The sequence below is a fragment of the Leptinotarsa decemlineata genome, unplaced genomic scaffold, assembly GCF_025532065.1.
Source record: "Leptinotarsa decemlineata unplaced genomic scaffold, Ldec_3_MD MMD2_tig00000008_RagTag_RagTag, whole genome shotgun sequence".
Lineage (NCBI taxonomy): Eukaryota > Metazoa > Arthropoda > Insecta > Coleoptera > Chrysomelidae > Leptinotarsa > Leptinotarsa decemlineata.
The window spans coordinates 12380262-12396160 of record NW_027412537.1 but is presented as its reverse complement, the minus strand read 5'-3'; the positions used below and the strand labels follow the sequence as shown (position 1 = coordinate 12396160).

General features: G+C 34.4%; 2 protein-coding genes and 1 pseudogene across 3 annotated transcripts; 1 reads left to right on the top strand and 2 right to left on the bottom strand.

Annotated features, from left to right (window-relative positions):
* Positions 1 to 1664: 1664 nt before the first annotated feature.
* Positions 1665 to 7423, bottom strand: LOC141480717 (uncharacterized). Its single transcript, XM_074171070.1, has 4 exons — positions 7265 to 7423; positions 6998 to 7209; positions 2933 to 3242; positions 1665 to 2249 (listed from the first exon to the last, which is right to left on the bottom strand). Exons 2-4 carry the CDS (start codon positions 7205 to 7207, stop codon positions 1714 to 1716), a joined length of 1056 nt encoding a protein of 351 aa, XP_074027171.1. The 5' UTR covers positions 7208 to 7209; positions 7265 to 7423; the 3' UTR covers positions 1665 to 1713.
* LOC111509772 (U4/U6 small nuclear ribonucleoprotein Prp31 pseudogene) lies at positions 4982 to 6898 on the top strand (annotated as a pseudogene).
* A 1373-nt stretch (positions 7424 to 8796) lies between the features above and the next one.
* On the bottom strand, positions 8797 to 12919 carry LOC111509773 (uncharacterized). Of its 2 annotated transcripts, none has more exons than XM_074171071.1 (4): positions 12300 to 12919; positions 10513 to 10727; positions 8979 to 10456; positions 8797 to 8920 (listed from the first exon to the last, which is right to left on the bottom strand). In XM_074171071.1, the coding sequence occupies exons 1-3, from the start codon at positions 12860 to 12862 to the stop codon at positions 10272 to 10274; spliced, it is 963 nt and encodes a 320-aa protein (XP_074027172.1). In that variant the 5' UTR covers positions 12863 to 12919; the 3' UTR covers positions 8797 to 8920; positions 8979 to 10271. The 2 variants fall into 2 exon arrangements, with proteins under 2 accessions (XP_074027172.1, XP_074027173.1); XM_074171072.1 differs by having other exon boundaries at positions 10513 to 10723; positions 12305 to 12919.
* Between the last annotated feature and the right edge of the window lie 2980 nt (positions 12920 to 15899).

Genomic DNA, 15899 nt, shown 5'->3' with positions numbered 1-15899 from the left:
GAAAAATGTTTGGAACTGATAGATGAGTATGAAAGACAACTCGTGTTATGGGACCCAAAAAATAATTGTCATTATAATAAAATAAAAAAGTATGATGCTTGGGTGGCGAATAAGTATTGTAGGCTACTGTACGAGTCCCCTGTTGCTAAAAAGCGAAGTGTGACTGCCAGACGATCTTGCACCGGAATTGCCTTTCGAAAAGTTGTGTCTTTTTTGGCTATTTTAGGACCTACTAAACATATCAAATTTTCAAAATCTTCTGCACCCATCCTTGTAAAATTTTGCATATGCATATCATCTAGGTCATTAAGTAATGCCATATTTTGACGACGCAAAAAAAGGCGCCTCGCCCACATTCTTCGTTGTTTTCTTTTTTTATTTTTTTAAGCCTCCATTAATGCCTCTATAATTGAGAAAGCACCAGTAGCTATGGCAATATCGTTTGCATCCATCCTAAATACCAAGAGACTGAGTACTAAACACAGAAATTACAAGTATAATCGCAGCGAACAACTCAGGCGGAACGCTCCGCGCAAAAATGTTTGTTGCAGGTTGTTCGGCGCGATGGAAAAAATTTTGTTGCAGAGGGCGCGCGCGCTTTGTTCGTTCGGACTGTTTTGTTGCAAATGAATACGCACCTTTAGAAATCTTGAACAGTGGAAAAAATTCTTCTAATTATTTTTTTCTTAACTGAGAGAAGTACCGATTCGACGCATTTATCCATTAAATATCGTTGGGGTATGGTTCAGAGTTCAGTGAAAATCTCACAATAAAATGTTACTTAAATACTTTGTTGGGGAAAATGTAAATATCTATGCTGATATATCAATTTGAATGGTGAATTCATTCGTTTGCTGTAATAAGAAGAATCATTAGTTCGCAATTCAGTTTAAAGTATTCCAAACATAAACTGGGAATGTAATTGTTATATGTAGTTGTAACTATCATAAATGAGCATAGTAATTGAGATATTCAAGAAACACTTTATTGTGAAATTTTTCACTATACTCTATAGTCTATAATCTAGAGCAGGGGTTCCCAATTTCATTTGGCCATGGAACACCAATAGAGCATAGCTTTTTTGATGAAATCCTAGCTGGTTATTTCGATAACTGGAATATGTTCACCTAGTAGTATGAATATTTTCATATTACGACGAGAAGAAAGAAAAATTATAAATGAAAAATACTTGTTACAATGTAACAACTAATGTTACAATGTAATAACTATTTGATGTGAACAACTGAATTTTAAAACATATCTTTAAAATAGTACGAAATTTAGGCTTTATGTCCGACACTTGAATACGAAGATCCAAAGCTGCATCCAGTATGTTTCTGTATTTATTTTTTGTGTAAGCGTTAGCTGAAAATCCAGTATCGTATCGGTAAATCGTTACAAGTATTGGCCAATTCTATCAATAGTAATTGAGATTTGGGGTTATTTAACTTGAATATTGATTGAAAAGTTTTGAGAAACACCAACAGTCAATTTTGGTTATTTAAAAATGTTTGCAAATTCTTGGTATACTTAAAGGAAGACAGTTCGTTAAATTAAAAAAAAATTATACTTCAAGAATGAGCTGTGAATCAATTCAATCAACCTTTAGCGAATGATAAGACATATATTTAGCAGAAAGATATCAGAAAAGTGAATGAAAGAAATTACTCTTATGATTATTTACTGACTTATTTTGACAGAAATAAATATATGCTATGGCAATTTCGTAGTAGTAGCATAAAATGTTACTTTAGGCTTTTCATCCTCACTGGTGGTGCAAGTAAGCATTTTCAGTTTCATCCTTTCCGAAAGACGCTTTTCGTAAGAAGGCACGTCTCCTTTAGTAAACACTGGCCACTTCTTTTTTCTCACTTTCCTGAAATCAAAATTCCTGGTGTCTTCCGAGTCGGCGGATTCCTCCCAACTCTCCGTAATGGATGATGATGGAATGCCCTCTTCGTGAAAGGTACTTATAATTTTCTCTTTCTCAACAGATCCTCCAGATGGCTCCTGACCTCGGTCATATAACGATATTTTGATTTGGTCTTTGGAAAAGCTACGAGAAATTTTCAGTTGTGGTGGTTTCATGTGCGGTTTGAGGATCCGTTCGTCTTTGTTTTCGTTCAGAATAAAGAAGTCTTGCGGCACTGGCGTTGTACTTTTTTTGAGACAACGATAAAGGAGCATTGAGCTGTAGGTTACAAACAAAAATGTGAACAGCATAACCACCCACATGTTTTCTTGAACAACTGAAAAATATTTTTTATGAAATCAGGCAAATTTGGAACACATATAATGTGTAAGGAGAGTCAAGTTCGTCGCCCCATTGAGCATTCAGAACGACTCAGCACATACTTTTCATATAACTATTCATTATATTTTTTGGTGGGATGAGCGGAAAAGAGATCGTAATATCGAAGTAAGACATATTATGATATCGAAGTAAGATATATCATTTTTGGTAGTGAAGAAAAGTATTTTTTGTGGAAGAAATCAAAAATTTCTATCGACCTCCTTTGGGTCTTATAATTTTCATATTTTTCAGACTGTGGAAGATAAAAATACCCAAAAATACCGACAAAAATCATTTTGAGCCTGCTTTGGCGATCAACGGGATGTTCTCGTAAAGATGATTTCATATATAAAATATGTGCTGAGGAACGTTCCTGTTCCGAATACCTCATAGAAAGTATACTCAGCACGGAACAGGAACCATTCGGAAGTTAATGAAGTTGAATATAATGAAATCAAGCTTAAGTTTTGTTGAAATGTTGGCCCAACAATCTGCCAAGATGATATCGTGATAATTCCTCGCAAAGCAAAGCAGTGCATCAAAGTATGAGAAGCTATAAATTTTCTCAAGTCGTTTTTCCGCAAAATCAATAAATCGACTACTTCGACTCGCATTTTTGAAATTCAGAAAATAAATAACCTCCACAAATTATCTTGTCTTCATCGAACCCAAACTTGACTCCACAGTTGAAATCTCCATCACACTGAAGATTTCGGTCTATGCATATGGCATCATTGATTGAACAATTGATTTTTCCAAGTTTTCCACAGTCTCCAACGATACTAGAAGGTATCGTTGCTGCCGTAATCACCACTTTCGTTAGACTAAACTCGTCAATTTCTTGAATATTCACTAGTAAAGAAAGTCTTTCAACCAACATGTGATGCTTGTAAACTCCTTGGTCGGCATCCTTTGTACACACATCTGTTATCGTATCGTCATCGTTGTACTGAAAATGAAAACCAAATATGAAAATACTTCGAGAAGAGGTTTCTTTGAAACATTGTTTTTTCATTTATTTGCAAACAACTTGAAAATTCATCAATGTAGAATAAGAGAACTTTATTTTATGTGATATCTACTGCTATAGGGGAGATGAGAAGACGAAACTTCGGAAGGCTGCAATACTTTACGTGAAAAATTTAACGACGATGTGTTGTCTGTGTTAGCATATATTTATATCATAAACACGTCTTTCTGAAAGGAAACATTCCCTAGATGTTTGGAAAAGGCTGTATTATAACTGTTGCGAGTGGAACTTGTTGGTATAAGTGCGGCATTACAAATCAACGGAAAACGCGTTTACCGTATTTCGAGAATAAAGTGAAACCAATGTTGTTTATATGGAATGTTTTCACTGCCGAGGGACTGATACTCCAAGCACTGGAGAGTGAAACTAGCAAGAGAAAAAATAAAAAGCTAATCCCTTCTGATTGTTGAGTAAAATACCTATATATTTGTGTTATCAAACGAATAAAGTTGTACTATGCCCCAATCACTCTGTATCAAATAAAAGTAAAAAAAAACTAATCAATAGAGTTTATTGTATGATTTCCTAGTACCTAGTCGTCTACCTAAGTAATGAATCTACCTGAAAAAGTCAGGTATCTCGAAAGTCTACCTGTAAATATACCTAACAATTTTTACCTGGGAATAAACAGATTCAATAATGGCGAATTATTCAATTCAGTTTGATCGTTCATAAGATGTTGAGAGAGTTTTTGAATTTGTTTTTTTCCAAATTATCAAATAAAAGTGCCTATATACATGGAGGTAGATTCACAAACTAATAGGGGTTCATTATCGTTTGTTGGAAGACTAAACTAGGTGTATTTGGTATATTACTATATATAAAATAAATAGGAACATCATTACAACTCTTGAGAGCAACACTATCTTATATCTTTTAACCTGTGTACTATTTAAATGAGCAGATTTTATTTTACTATTCAAGACATTCGACAGTTATTTTACGATCACCTTTCTTTATATTTACAAGTTTTTACAATATTGAAAATGTAAATTCCAATACCCGAATTCTGAATGAGGTTAAAATATCACCTTACAGCTTGAATTCAGTCTATACACTTTGTAAATTTTTTCCGAAGCAATAAGTCCAAATTGAACTGTAACTATTCATTTCAAATTGGGGATGAATCGATAAAAACAATAAATTACTTTACAGAATTATGCATTCTGTAAAAGAGCAGCACTAAACTAATCACAAACTTATTTTTGCAACTGTATTTTGGTAAATGTTCTTCAATTGGTTTTCGAAACTGATGACAAATGAACCTAAGTTGTTTCTCTGAATGTTTTAAAATTCCAAACAATTTTGAGCATTCATAAAGGTAACTCAATTAATTCTTGTTTCCCAAACGTCGGGTTTTTGATTTCTGAAAATAATTTGGTCAGTTTTGGTTTGTTTTTTGAATTATGGATTGTTAAATAAAAGTGTTTTATGAGTTGGCCACTCTGTGTATTTGTCATTCGTGTCAGCTGTCATTTGTAGATGATGTTTGTAGTATCCATTTTTGAGATTTGCTGTTTGAAAGTAATTTTCATTAAAGGCATGTTATCTGTTCTGTTTCAAATCTGTTTTTCCGTTAACCAGCTGTTGCATTTTTGTTGATTCGGAGGAAATCACTATAGATAGTTCTGAAGTTACTTTTCAGAAATGACAGTTTTTGCAAGAGTAAAAAGAGAGGGGAGAAGTACTGAATCCTGTCAGTACTTGGTCTGGTTCTCTTTCTTATATATTTGATTGATCTTGTAACACTTAAAAATTTACATTTTTCGTGAACAATACTAGAACTTTCTTCAAAAATACATACAAAGTTGATTTGAGGATTAAGACTCAGGTACCTTGAGTGTCTTAAATTTAAGACACTTAAGAAGTAGGTACCTATGTATGGTATACCTGAATACCTGTATGGTGTACCTGTATAGTATAATTAGGGTTAGCCTAGCAAGTTTCTTCAGTTCAATCTTCCTTTTGAAGACGATCAGTTGGTGATCGAGGTGTTAAATAACAATTCCAGTAATATTTAAAATACAGGTTATTTTGTGGAAACTGCGGTTTTCTTATATTCTATAAGAATGTCTCTGGCCGACGAATTATTAGCTGATCTAGAAGGAAACGATCATGATGATTTCACAGAGGCAATGGATGAAGATACTGAAGAAATGCCAAATATTAACGACGTAATTATGGAACAAGATATCACACAGATAAACTCAGTCACAGAACTCTGTAAATTGAGAGATTCAGAAAAGCTTACCAATATTATGTCCCAAATAGAAGGTTTCGGTACCAAAGTTAGGAGAGCTGTAGATATAGTGGGGCCAGTAAAAGCTGACCGAGAGTATCAACTGATTGTGGAAGCCAACAATCTTGCCCAAGAAATAGATAGTGAAATTGTGACTGTACATAAGTTTGTTCGAGACAAATACCAGAAACGATTTCCGGAACTTTATTCTTTAGTTGTTAGTCCAATGGAATATCTAAGAACAGTAAAAGGACTAGGAAACGATTTAGATCAAGCCAAAATAAATGAAATATTGCAACAGTTTTCGACTCAGGCAACCATTATGGTTGTGTCTGTAACTGCTTCTACAACACAAGGAACCTTACTTTCCAAGTTTGAGGAAGAGCAAATTGATGAAGCCTGTAACATGGCAATGGAATTGAACAATTTCAAACTGAAGATATATGAGTATGTGGAAAGCCGAATGACATTCATGGCTCCAAACACAACTGTCATTCTTGGTGCTTCGATAGCTGCTAAAATTTTGGGCGTTGCTGGAGGTCTGACTAGGCTTTCCAGAATTCCTGCCTGTAATGTACTACTTCTAGGAGAGGAGAAAAAATCTCTTTCTGGTTTTTCTCAGTCGACAATGTTGCCTCATACAGGCTTTATCTATTATTCTGATATTGTTCAGAATACTCCACCAGATTTGAGAAGAACGGCTGCGAAATTAGTAGCCTCAAAATGTACCCTGGCGGGACGAGTTGATGCTTGCCATCAGAGTCCTGACGGTAGTATAGGCAGGCGGTTACGGGATGAAATTGAACGAAAATTAGACAAACTTCAGGAACCTCCACCAGTAAAATTTGTCAAACCCCTTCCCAAGCCTATAGACCAGTCAAAAAAGAAGAGGGGAGGAAAGAGAGTAAGAAAAATGAAAGAGAGATATGCGCTAACAGAATTTAGAAAACACGCCAATAGACTAAACTTTGCAGATATTGAAGATGATGCTTATCAAGAAGACTTAGGCTACTCAAAAGGTACGATTGGTAAAGCAGGAACAGGAAGGATAAGGCTGCCTCAAGTGGACGAGAAAACCAAAGTTAGAATATCCAAAACTCTACAGAAAAATTTACAAAAACAGCAAATTTATGGTGGAAGTTCAACTGTGAAAAAACAACTATCTGGTACTGCTTCTAGTGTCGCATTTACTCCCCTCCAAGGACTAGAAATTGTCAATCCACAACCAGCCGAGGTCGAACTGAATGCTAAGTATTTTTCAAACACATCAGGATTCTTGAAATTGGATAAGAAATAAGTTGTATAGATTCAAAATTAAAAAACTTACAACACTTGACACACTTTTTTGCTTCAATACCCAGCGCTGTATATTTCCGTTCAAATTAATTATATTACCTGTATATCAACTTTTTTAGTAACAACTGATCATACCTACCACGACAAATTGATTTTCTTTGCATGCTACTTGTCCAAAAAACTCCATAACAAACAATAATCGAATCTCAGAAGTCGAGGAATAAACATTGAAATTGCATGAAGGTTTAATAGTCTTTGAAGAAATTAATATCACGAAGCTGTTGACTTCACCTGCCTCTGAAGGCAAATATAAATCACTGGAAATGTTTGAGAGGCACGATCGTCGCATATCTGAAAGTAAATTTTCAAATTGTCACCGCCGAATTCACTCAAAAATTGTACTCACCAACCTATTATACTTTTCTTAATGACTGTGGCAAATGAAACATTTTTTAAAGCAAATGATAACAATATTACAAAAAACATCGACATTAAATTGAATTTGACTTTTGTAGATTCGGTACGTCAACTTGACTAAGACACCGTATTGGGAGATACGTCTTTTTTCTTAATCTTGTCTGAAATGGGAAAATAATGACGATGCAAAATGTTTCTCATGAAGTATATACATGTATATAACGTGTGTTACAGGCTTACAGTACACACCTCTTTTTTTTTTGTTTTTTTTTTCGAAATTCAAAAGTCGTGATAAATGCTATTATTATTTGTGTACTTTTTTTCTCTGATCATGAATATGACAAAAATTATTATTTCAGAGAATGTGAATAAGAAGTTATCTTAACTCATCATCTATCTCATTAATATTTTTATCGAATACCAATGGTGTTTTCTGTCGTTTAATCGTATCCGAGGATGTATTAAAAAACAATTCGTAGTGACGTCACTATTAATAGGATTCGCCAGCACTTTATAACCTATAACGCTCAAAATAAAGCAGATACTGACAACTGACGTAACATAACGTCAAATTTCGATTCAAATCCTCAGAGTAATAAAAAATAAGTAGAGATTATATAAACACAACAGATTTGTAGACAACCAAGATATCTATCTCTCTCACAGTAAAATGATGACAAGGGGACTGAGGGAATTGTTTACATAATTCTTTGGACTGGATCCATCAACATGCGATTGCGAAAATTCAGAAACAACGCAGGTTTTCACCATCTTCAAAATTACTTTTTGCACTACAAATTAATTATATCTGTCAATAAGCACTCAAATCACTAAAATAACTTCAAAAAACGACGAAATACCGGTATTATCTATTTTTGTTAGTTGGAGGACTGTCGTAAACATAAACAAAGTAATTTGGCTTCAGAAACAAGGACATTACTCTGAGTTCAAAACCAACCTAACGCTAGTTGTGAATCATCATGGATACGTTTCAAATCATACTAACTACCAGACGCTAATATTTTCTCCACAGAATCATTTTTCAAGTAGTGAGAATATAAAATTTCGGATTCACACGACAAATTGCCTAATAACAGTCGATAACTAAAACAACAATAGTTGAATAGTTGGACAGAATACTTCCCTCACTGGCGTTTTCATTCACGCTTATGGTAAAATCTCCAGTATAAGTAATTTTTTATTTTATCAACTTGGCATAATCTAAGTCTAAATATCTAAGGAAAAATCTAAGGAATATTCGAAAATAATATCTACATAAACGTTCTGCTTTCAAATAATTCCATGCATAGTAGTTTATTTGAGCTAAAATGCCTGAGCTCATTTACATATTTCTAGGAATAATTTGGAGAACAAGTCCAATGTGTTCCACAAAAGACAGACAAATACGTCAGAAGCGAAAACATATTATTTTTATGTTCTAATTCGACATTTAAAAAGCGATTAAATTTAAAAAAGAGATGCTCTATGAATCTGTAACACACGGTTTAGTATACTTATAACCTTTGTGTTTATTTATGATAATTTTCCATTTGAGACTTTGACTTTTCAGTTTTTCTTTTTCAATTTCCATTTGCTCGAGTTTATGTTTGTCAATCTCTTCTGCATTTTCTCCTCTTCCAGTTATCTAAGAAAAAAATAAAAGTTTCTTTCTTCTCAAAAATGTATGATACAGTTCAACTCACATCGTCTGAAATCATCAAAGACATGCTTGGTTCAACCAACACTACATGTATATACAGGATGTATAAAAAAAATACTATGTTGACGATTGCAAAAGAAAATCTGTACTTGTAAAAAATACTTATTGAAACATTGTTTATTTAATTTCAATTGGAAGGGGCATATTTCAGGAGATATTGATATTTGGGAAATAATGGTTTTGACTTTCTACTTCTCCGTCTTTATAATTAATTTCAAAATGAACTCTTTACAAAAATGTGTAGATCATGCAAAGGAGTTACTTTCAGACACAGACTGAAAAAAAATCCTCCCTCGAAACAACTACTTCACACGTAAAACAAACTTCCGAAACTACTCAATTATGCTGTTTTAATTTTTTTGGCATTTTTGTTGTTTTTATATAAGTGGCATTTCACTCATTGTTTCAGGTTAAAATGATTTGTTTGTTTTACAAATTAGCATTCCTGTATTTTTTGAATTTATATATTCATTGCTTATCAAGGCTTGCTCAACTTTTAGTGCTTTCAATGGCATTAAAATTTCTGTCAACTCTTTTTCTAACTTATGGCAGTCCGAACTTTTAAATGTTTTATATGTTTAAAGACATGTTAGGCGTCGCTACCTTAAAATACTTTCCAATAAAGGAAGTGACTTACAATACAATAGTTACCCAAATATAACAAAATGAGTAACGACGTAACTTGGTGATTTTGAACACCAAAAAGTAACATTTTGTTACTAAAGTAACGCCAGGAACAAAAATGATCCGAAATACGGAATATCATGTCTGTACCTGTGACCTTTCTACTCGATTTGTACTTTGTACAGTTTTCACTTGTTATTTTTTATTTTGACATAAAATTCTTCTTCCCTCTGTTTATTGTGCTACATGATCATGATACTTGAAGAATTTCAGCAATTTTTCGGTGTTGCCACATGTATTTTGGGATTTAGAAAGCTTGGTATTACAGTGTATAACATGAATATTTGAGCTGAGCTGAATATTTCAGACGAGCTCAGTAGGCTGCTTTGCCCGATATACGGAGAATACGGATATAAATCCTTCTTTGAGTCGAGTCATTACAGTGATTTGATTTCTGTTGAATCTATAGTACTGTTCTTTACCTCTTCATTACTCTCTCTAGATAAAAAGGCTTACTATAAACGAACCTAAGAGAATATGTGCGTAATGTATCGAAAGTTTATCCATGAACCCTGTGAACTTTAGTAAAACGCGCTCATATTTTCAAATTTACAGTTAGAGAAGTGAAAGTGGAATTTGTATCAAAGATAACTTAGAGCCTTTCACAAGTAGTGTTGAAAAAACCAATCATACTGGTCTCTGTTTTCCGCGGAGAGACAGATCGCTTTCTAAATTGTGGGGACCGAGATGAAGGCTTTCTCTTATTTTCCATGAAGTAGATATTCATTCGAGAAGACCTAGTTTCCTCGGAGGTTTCTTCTTTGAAATTTTCCAACCCTGAAATTTTATAGTCAATACTCTGAAAGCTTTCGAAGGAACATATATAATTTTACCTAAGAAATTACAGAATGTTTCTTTATCGCAACTTGTATCTGACACGCTTCTCATCAAATTTCTTTGATTCTTCCGCGGAAGAGGGGCTAAATGAGTTGGACGGGCACTTCTCAAAGCGTCGATTGTTTCTTGGATCTCTGTGGGAATACTTTTCTTTTCCGCCTTGGAGCTCTTTTCTACCTCACCATCTTTGTGGATATCTGCTGAAACCTTACTAGAAAAAATACTGATCGACAGGAAAGACAAAGTGATGTTTATTTCTGTTTTCAAATACATTCTAATATGATTTTTTATGTGAATATTTTTTTCAATAGTTCGTGGGATTTTTCGAAAGTTCGTCCAATGAGATCTGCTTATTTTTGTTGGCTGATCACGAATCTGGAGGCAAAACCTGGCGCTGCGGCTTACTTTCGGAGATACAGTCACCCAAGTATTGCTAAATAAAAATTCCAAAATGGCACCTTTTTTTCGCAATTGCATGCTTCAAAAGGTTCAATTTCCTCAGAAAACTACATCATAATAATTGTGTATGGAACTAACGACAATTTTTTGGTATTTCTGTTGGCAGTGTTTTTGGGGTAAGCAGGGGTGGGCCAATTCAGACTTGGAAACTCAGAGAGTTACATGGGATCGGACAAAACAGAAATTTTGAAATATGTGGAGGAAGGAACATCAAACAAATTTCCAAACCACATGACATCGAAATACATGCTCAACAAAACCTTCGCGGTTTAAGTCTTCGTGAGAACATGCTCGGTAAAAAAACTAGTACTTATATGGAGAGATCGAAATGTCGAAAACCGACCATGGCTCTTCGAACACAAGAGAAATTGTCGTCTAGAGCATATCGACGAATCAGCTAAAACTGAACAGGCACTTAAACTCAGGCAATAGAAATGCATGAACACATAAACAAACTGCAATAGAAAGGAAGAGAGAATTAGCAAAAGTAGATTTTGGCTGCCTGTTCTGCAATGCAACCGAATCATACCATAAAGAAACTTTATCTGTTGTCTTTGATAATGCCTACCACAGTAGTAGAAAAAACTTCAGACATAAAAATTGCATACCACGGCCAATAAACCCGAGAAATAGCTTTGACAGACACAAATATAGAATTCTAATAGGATACTAAGATACTAGCGCGAGCTATCAACACCAATGTATTCATCTTGTTTTCCTAACTAATGGATAACGTATAAAATGGATCCTTACGCTGATATTGGGATAACCACATAAGTGAAAACTACATATTTTTAAATACTACCGCCCTCGTTCTATATTTTTTATAATTTTTTCGTCAGTTGTTTTTCAAAATTGAGGTAAAACGATAGTCGTGACGTCACTAAAATTTGATTTGAACTTGGCAACACCGTTTCTTCTTCTTCTTGTATTTTTGTTGTTCTGCCTGTTCGTGAGACATTGCCAACTTGTTTTTGAGGTAAGTTCCAAAATTAAGAAGCATTTCATCTCACGAAACAAATACTTTATATTTGGATTTTTGTTAAAAAGACATTTGACTCAGTATTAATAATTCAATAGTTATGTCGCATTTACTTTTTTCTGCTTTACAAAAATTATATATATTTTGGAACGTGGTTTAAAAAGGGATTTGAGTCCGATGGAAGTGACGTCACAGTAATTTTTGTAACTTCGATTTTCCTTTGAAATGGAAACATTTAAGCGTTACTTTCTAATGAATGAACCATTTTCTTAAAGAACTAACGAATAATATCGAAAAAAAATCTCTTGGAGATACTCTAGATGAGACTCTAACTGTACTTACTTTACCTGCAGTTTCGGGGGTCCTCTTCGATAAATAGGAGGAACCAAGGCTTTTTTCAATACCGTTTCATTTTGGTTCATCTTGTCATCAGTTCGTGGTCTACACGGTCTACAAGGAACGTTGTGAAATCCTTTTGTTTGACAGGGATTGTAACCGGCCATGTTCGGAGTACATGGTCCACAAACTGGTTTCTCTCGGCTTTCGATAGGAGGTAGAAGATGAGAATCTTCCGGAGTAGCGTCTTCAGTCTCCACCACGGGACCAACCATTACTTCTGGAGAAGGCTTCTTCACAGATGAACCTGCGGCAAGATGCTTTACCGTGGGTTTTTTGGTTTGACCATACCGGGATTTGATTTTTGGAGGCGGCTGGTAAGAATCCAGTAACACTTTGGGAGCACGTCGTATTGCCAAGTTTTCTATGACATATTCGTACTCGGTGAATTCTCTGCCAAAACTTCGCAGCATTATCTCGTCACAATCCACTGAAGATTTACTGAAGCAAGGGAAGCAAAGTTGGAAAAGATTCCTCTCGCTTGGATTGATTTTCTTCGTGGGAGTCATGAATATTTATTTGACGTTTCGGTGTGAAAATGTCAGAAAGGCGTACTCTAATTGAATCTATTTGTTCATTATTTTTGAAATATTATGCAATATACAGTATGAGAGTGAGAGTAGTAACTTTTTTGCGATGTTGATTGTATTCAAATAAGAGATATGGTGGAAAGGTGATTAATTGAGGCAAATGGTTCGAATTTGCCGGAAATTGGCTGTTTTCTTCTAAGAAATAGTAACTTCATTTTACTATGTTTACACTTCAGAATTTTGAAAATTATAGACATCTACAGGCTACCTGAAAACAATAAATTGATGGATGTAGGTTACTACGTGGTAGGAAATCATAATGAAGAAAAGAGAATTGAAACTTTCTATATTTTTACATTACATTATACATGCATTACATTAGTTTAATGTATAAATTTGAAAATGTCCTTATAGGACAAAACTGCAGTAACGTTAGTTACTAGAAAAGTTAGAAAAACTTTATATCGCCTGATCATTTTACCAATGTTTTGCAACATATGACGTAACAGTTTTTCCTTCTTTTGAAGACACCTGCTATTAGCACAGCTTACTTATAGTAAGTAAGCTGTGCTATTAGTGAATTTAGGTTAGATTAGGTTCTTCGTTTCCATTAGTTTGTGCCAGTTTGTCGACTTATATCGGATACACAAACTGATGACGCATGTGTATTCTTTTTTATCCCATTGTAGTATTTTTTGAACTTGTGCTAATGGAAATTGCATCTCCTAAAGCCGCCAACTTGGTTGATGAAACGCGTGTTGAGAGGAGTGTTGCAATTTTCTGGTGTTTGAGAGCAGTGCTTGTTTTGGAGAAACGGATGAGTATGATAAACGCAGTTTGTGCGTTGCAATTCGCAACAAGGTAAATCACTTCGAATGCTGCCGCATCATATTTGAGACTGTCTGCAGTAGTAGCTGATGAAACGTCAGGTATAAAAACCTAGAAATATCGAACAAACTATTATTAGACACCTGCCGTGAAAGCCTACTCGCCATGACCAACAGCATTGTTCAGCAATTTCAGTTACATAAATGATTCACTCTGAAATTCCTAACAAAAATCAGTAAATCCTGGCAAACTCCATCTTTCACTTCACTTTTACTACATGTCGAAAAAAAATACTCGCAAATGCAGTAATTAACCATAAATCTACATAAGGCTGCACCTATATTGGATCCGTATTTCTCCCGACCCGATGTCGGAGGACCATCGGACGACATCGGAAGAAAAACAAACACTTAAGTTTAAAGGCTGCACCTATATTGAATCCGTATTTCTCCCGACCCGATATGGGACGATCATCGGACGCCGCGCGATCCTATGCAGTCCGTTGTAACTGTTTCGCTGGTCCCACAAGCGAGGCTCATCTCCCACAAGAATTATCAAAAACTCTTTATCAATTTTATCATTCATTATTACCACTCCGTCGGAATGAAAGATCGGACTAAAAACAAACACTTTTGATTTGACTACTCGTCGGTCAGTAAAAGGTAGTGATCGTTTATTGTCGTATCGGACTACCCTTTTCAATGTATTTCTTCAGAGTGTGTTATCTTTGTATACTATATACAAAGGTGTTATCTTTGTATATAGACTCTTCATACACAAAGGTGTTTCTTTATATACAAAGGTGTTATCCTTGTTTGTTATATTCGACAAAAATAGTTGCATAAGTTTCAATAAAATTCGCATTTCATACAGATGTCACCACATTTCGGGCTTGTTTTTATGAAAATGCCTATATTTAACGGTAGATGCCACAAGCAAGGATCAAACCATTATATAGACAATGCTCAAGCCATTGTCTATTGTCTAACCGTTTTTCTACAGACATTGACCAACTAGGCATTTAGGCATTTTAGAAAACCATGAAAACTAGAAATCGATATAAAATTCATGACTGATATATGGGTTATGTCTATGGGGTGATACAATCCATGCAACCACTCAGTGTTTGATTTACCTAGTGCAAACTCCAAATAATGTTCATCAAGCTAAGCCTTGGCTTTAATAGCCAATAAGCAATGCTTCATTAACACACAAAATTACTTTTCATTAATTTTCTTCAAAAAAGTTGCCCCACTCGTATCCCACAAACTAATAGTCCGACAGCTGTGAAATTTGTACTCGTATCTTTTGAAGGTTAGGGTTAACTAAAAATAATGGATTCAATACTAGTAGCGCCATCTGTTTGTAAGCCTACGAACTTTTCAGTCCATCTATGAAAAGTTTCGAAAGTATTCTTTCTTCCACTCAATTCAATGCTTTTAATCTTTGTATTTTGAAGGATTTACACATTTGTATGATTTGTTCTTGTTAAATGTATTTTCATGTACTTTTTGTTTTGTATGTACTTATGATTGACTATCCAATTACACTTTGTCAAAATGAGAATAATTATTACTTTTTCTTCCTGATTGAGGTCTTCCCGATTAATTCCACTAGAATAAAGCCTTTTATGTTTTTAAAAATTTATTTATTTCATAAAATTGGACATCGCAACCAGAACAAGTTCCGACAGGCGGAGTCATACATCTTTCAACAGTATAATACATTAAAAAATAAATAAATTCACAACTAGAAGTCATAAAATGACCTCATTTGCACTAAAAAATATGGAAAACTGATTTTTGCAATTGAGAAAAAAGATAATTACGAGAATATCCAAATATTCTGCATTGTCAATAACTTTTCCAAGTTACCTTAGAAATAAAAATAGTTTGGTTAGTTTCATGGCGAACTGTAAAATCAGTTCAGAAAGTAAACTGGTTGTGAAAAGTTAGGGACACCTCACCTGCATCACCGATTTCACTCAACAACACCAAGATTTGTAGATTACCATTTTTCGTCTATGGGAGTGACGAATCAGCATTCAGAATTCCCAACTTTTTCCAACCAGTATATCAAAATGACTCGAGCACAGACTCAAAATCAATCTCCGATATTTTTTACAAATTATCAACACAACAAGAAAACATTAACCTATTATGGCATGCAACACTGTAACCTATCATCC

Bases quoted from the DNA above. Each gene is read 5' to 3' on its own strand.
- LOC141480717 (XM_074171070.1), bottom strand. From the start codon at position 7,207: ATGCGACGATCGTGCCTCTCAAACATTTCCAGTGATTTATATTTGCCT. The intron at 3,243-6,997 runs GTAGGTATGATC...TTTCATTTTCAG, and splicing joins AAGAAAATCAATTTGTCGTG to TACAACGATGACGATACGAT. The intron at 2,250-2,932 runs GTTATTTATTTT...AATATTTTTCAG, and splicing joins AGACAAGATAATTTGTGGAG to TTGTTCAAGAAAACATGTGG.
- LOC111509773 (XM_074171071.1), bottom strand. From the start codon at position 12,862: ATGACTCCCACGAAGAAAATCAATCCAAGCGAGAGGAATCTTTTCCAA. The intron at 10,728-12,299 runs GTAAGTACAGTT...TATTTTTTCTAG, and splicing joins CCCCCGAAACTGCAGGTAAA to TAAGGTTTCAGCAGATATCC. The intron at 10,457-10,512 runs GTAAAATTATAT...ATAAAATTTCAG, and splicing joins AACATTCTGTAATTTCTTAG to GGTTGGAAAATTTCAAAGAA.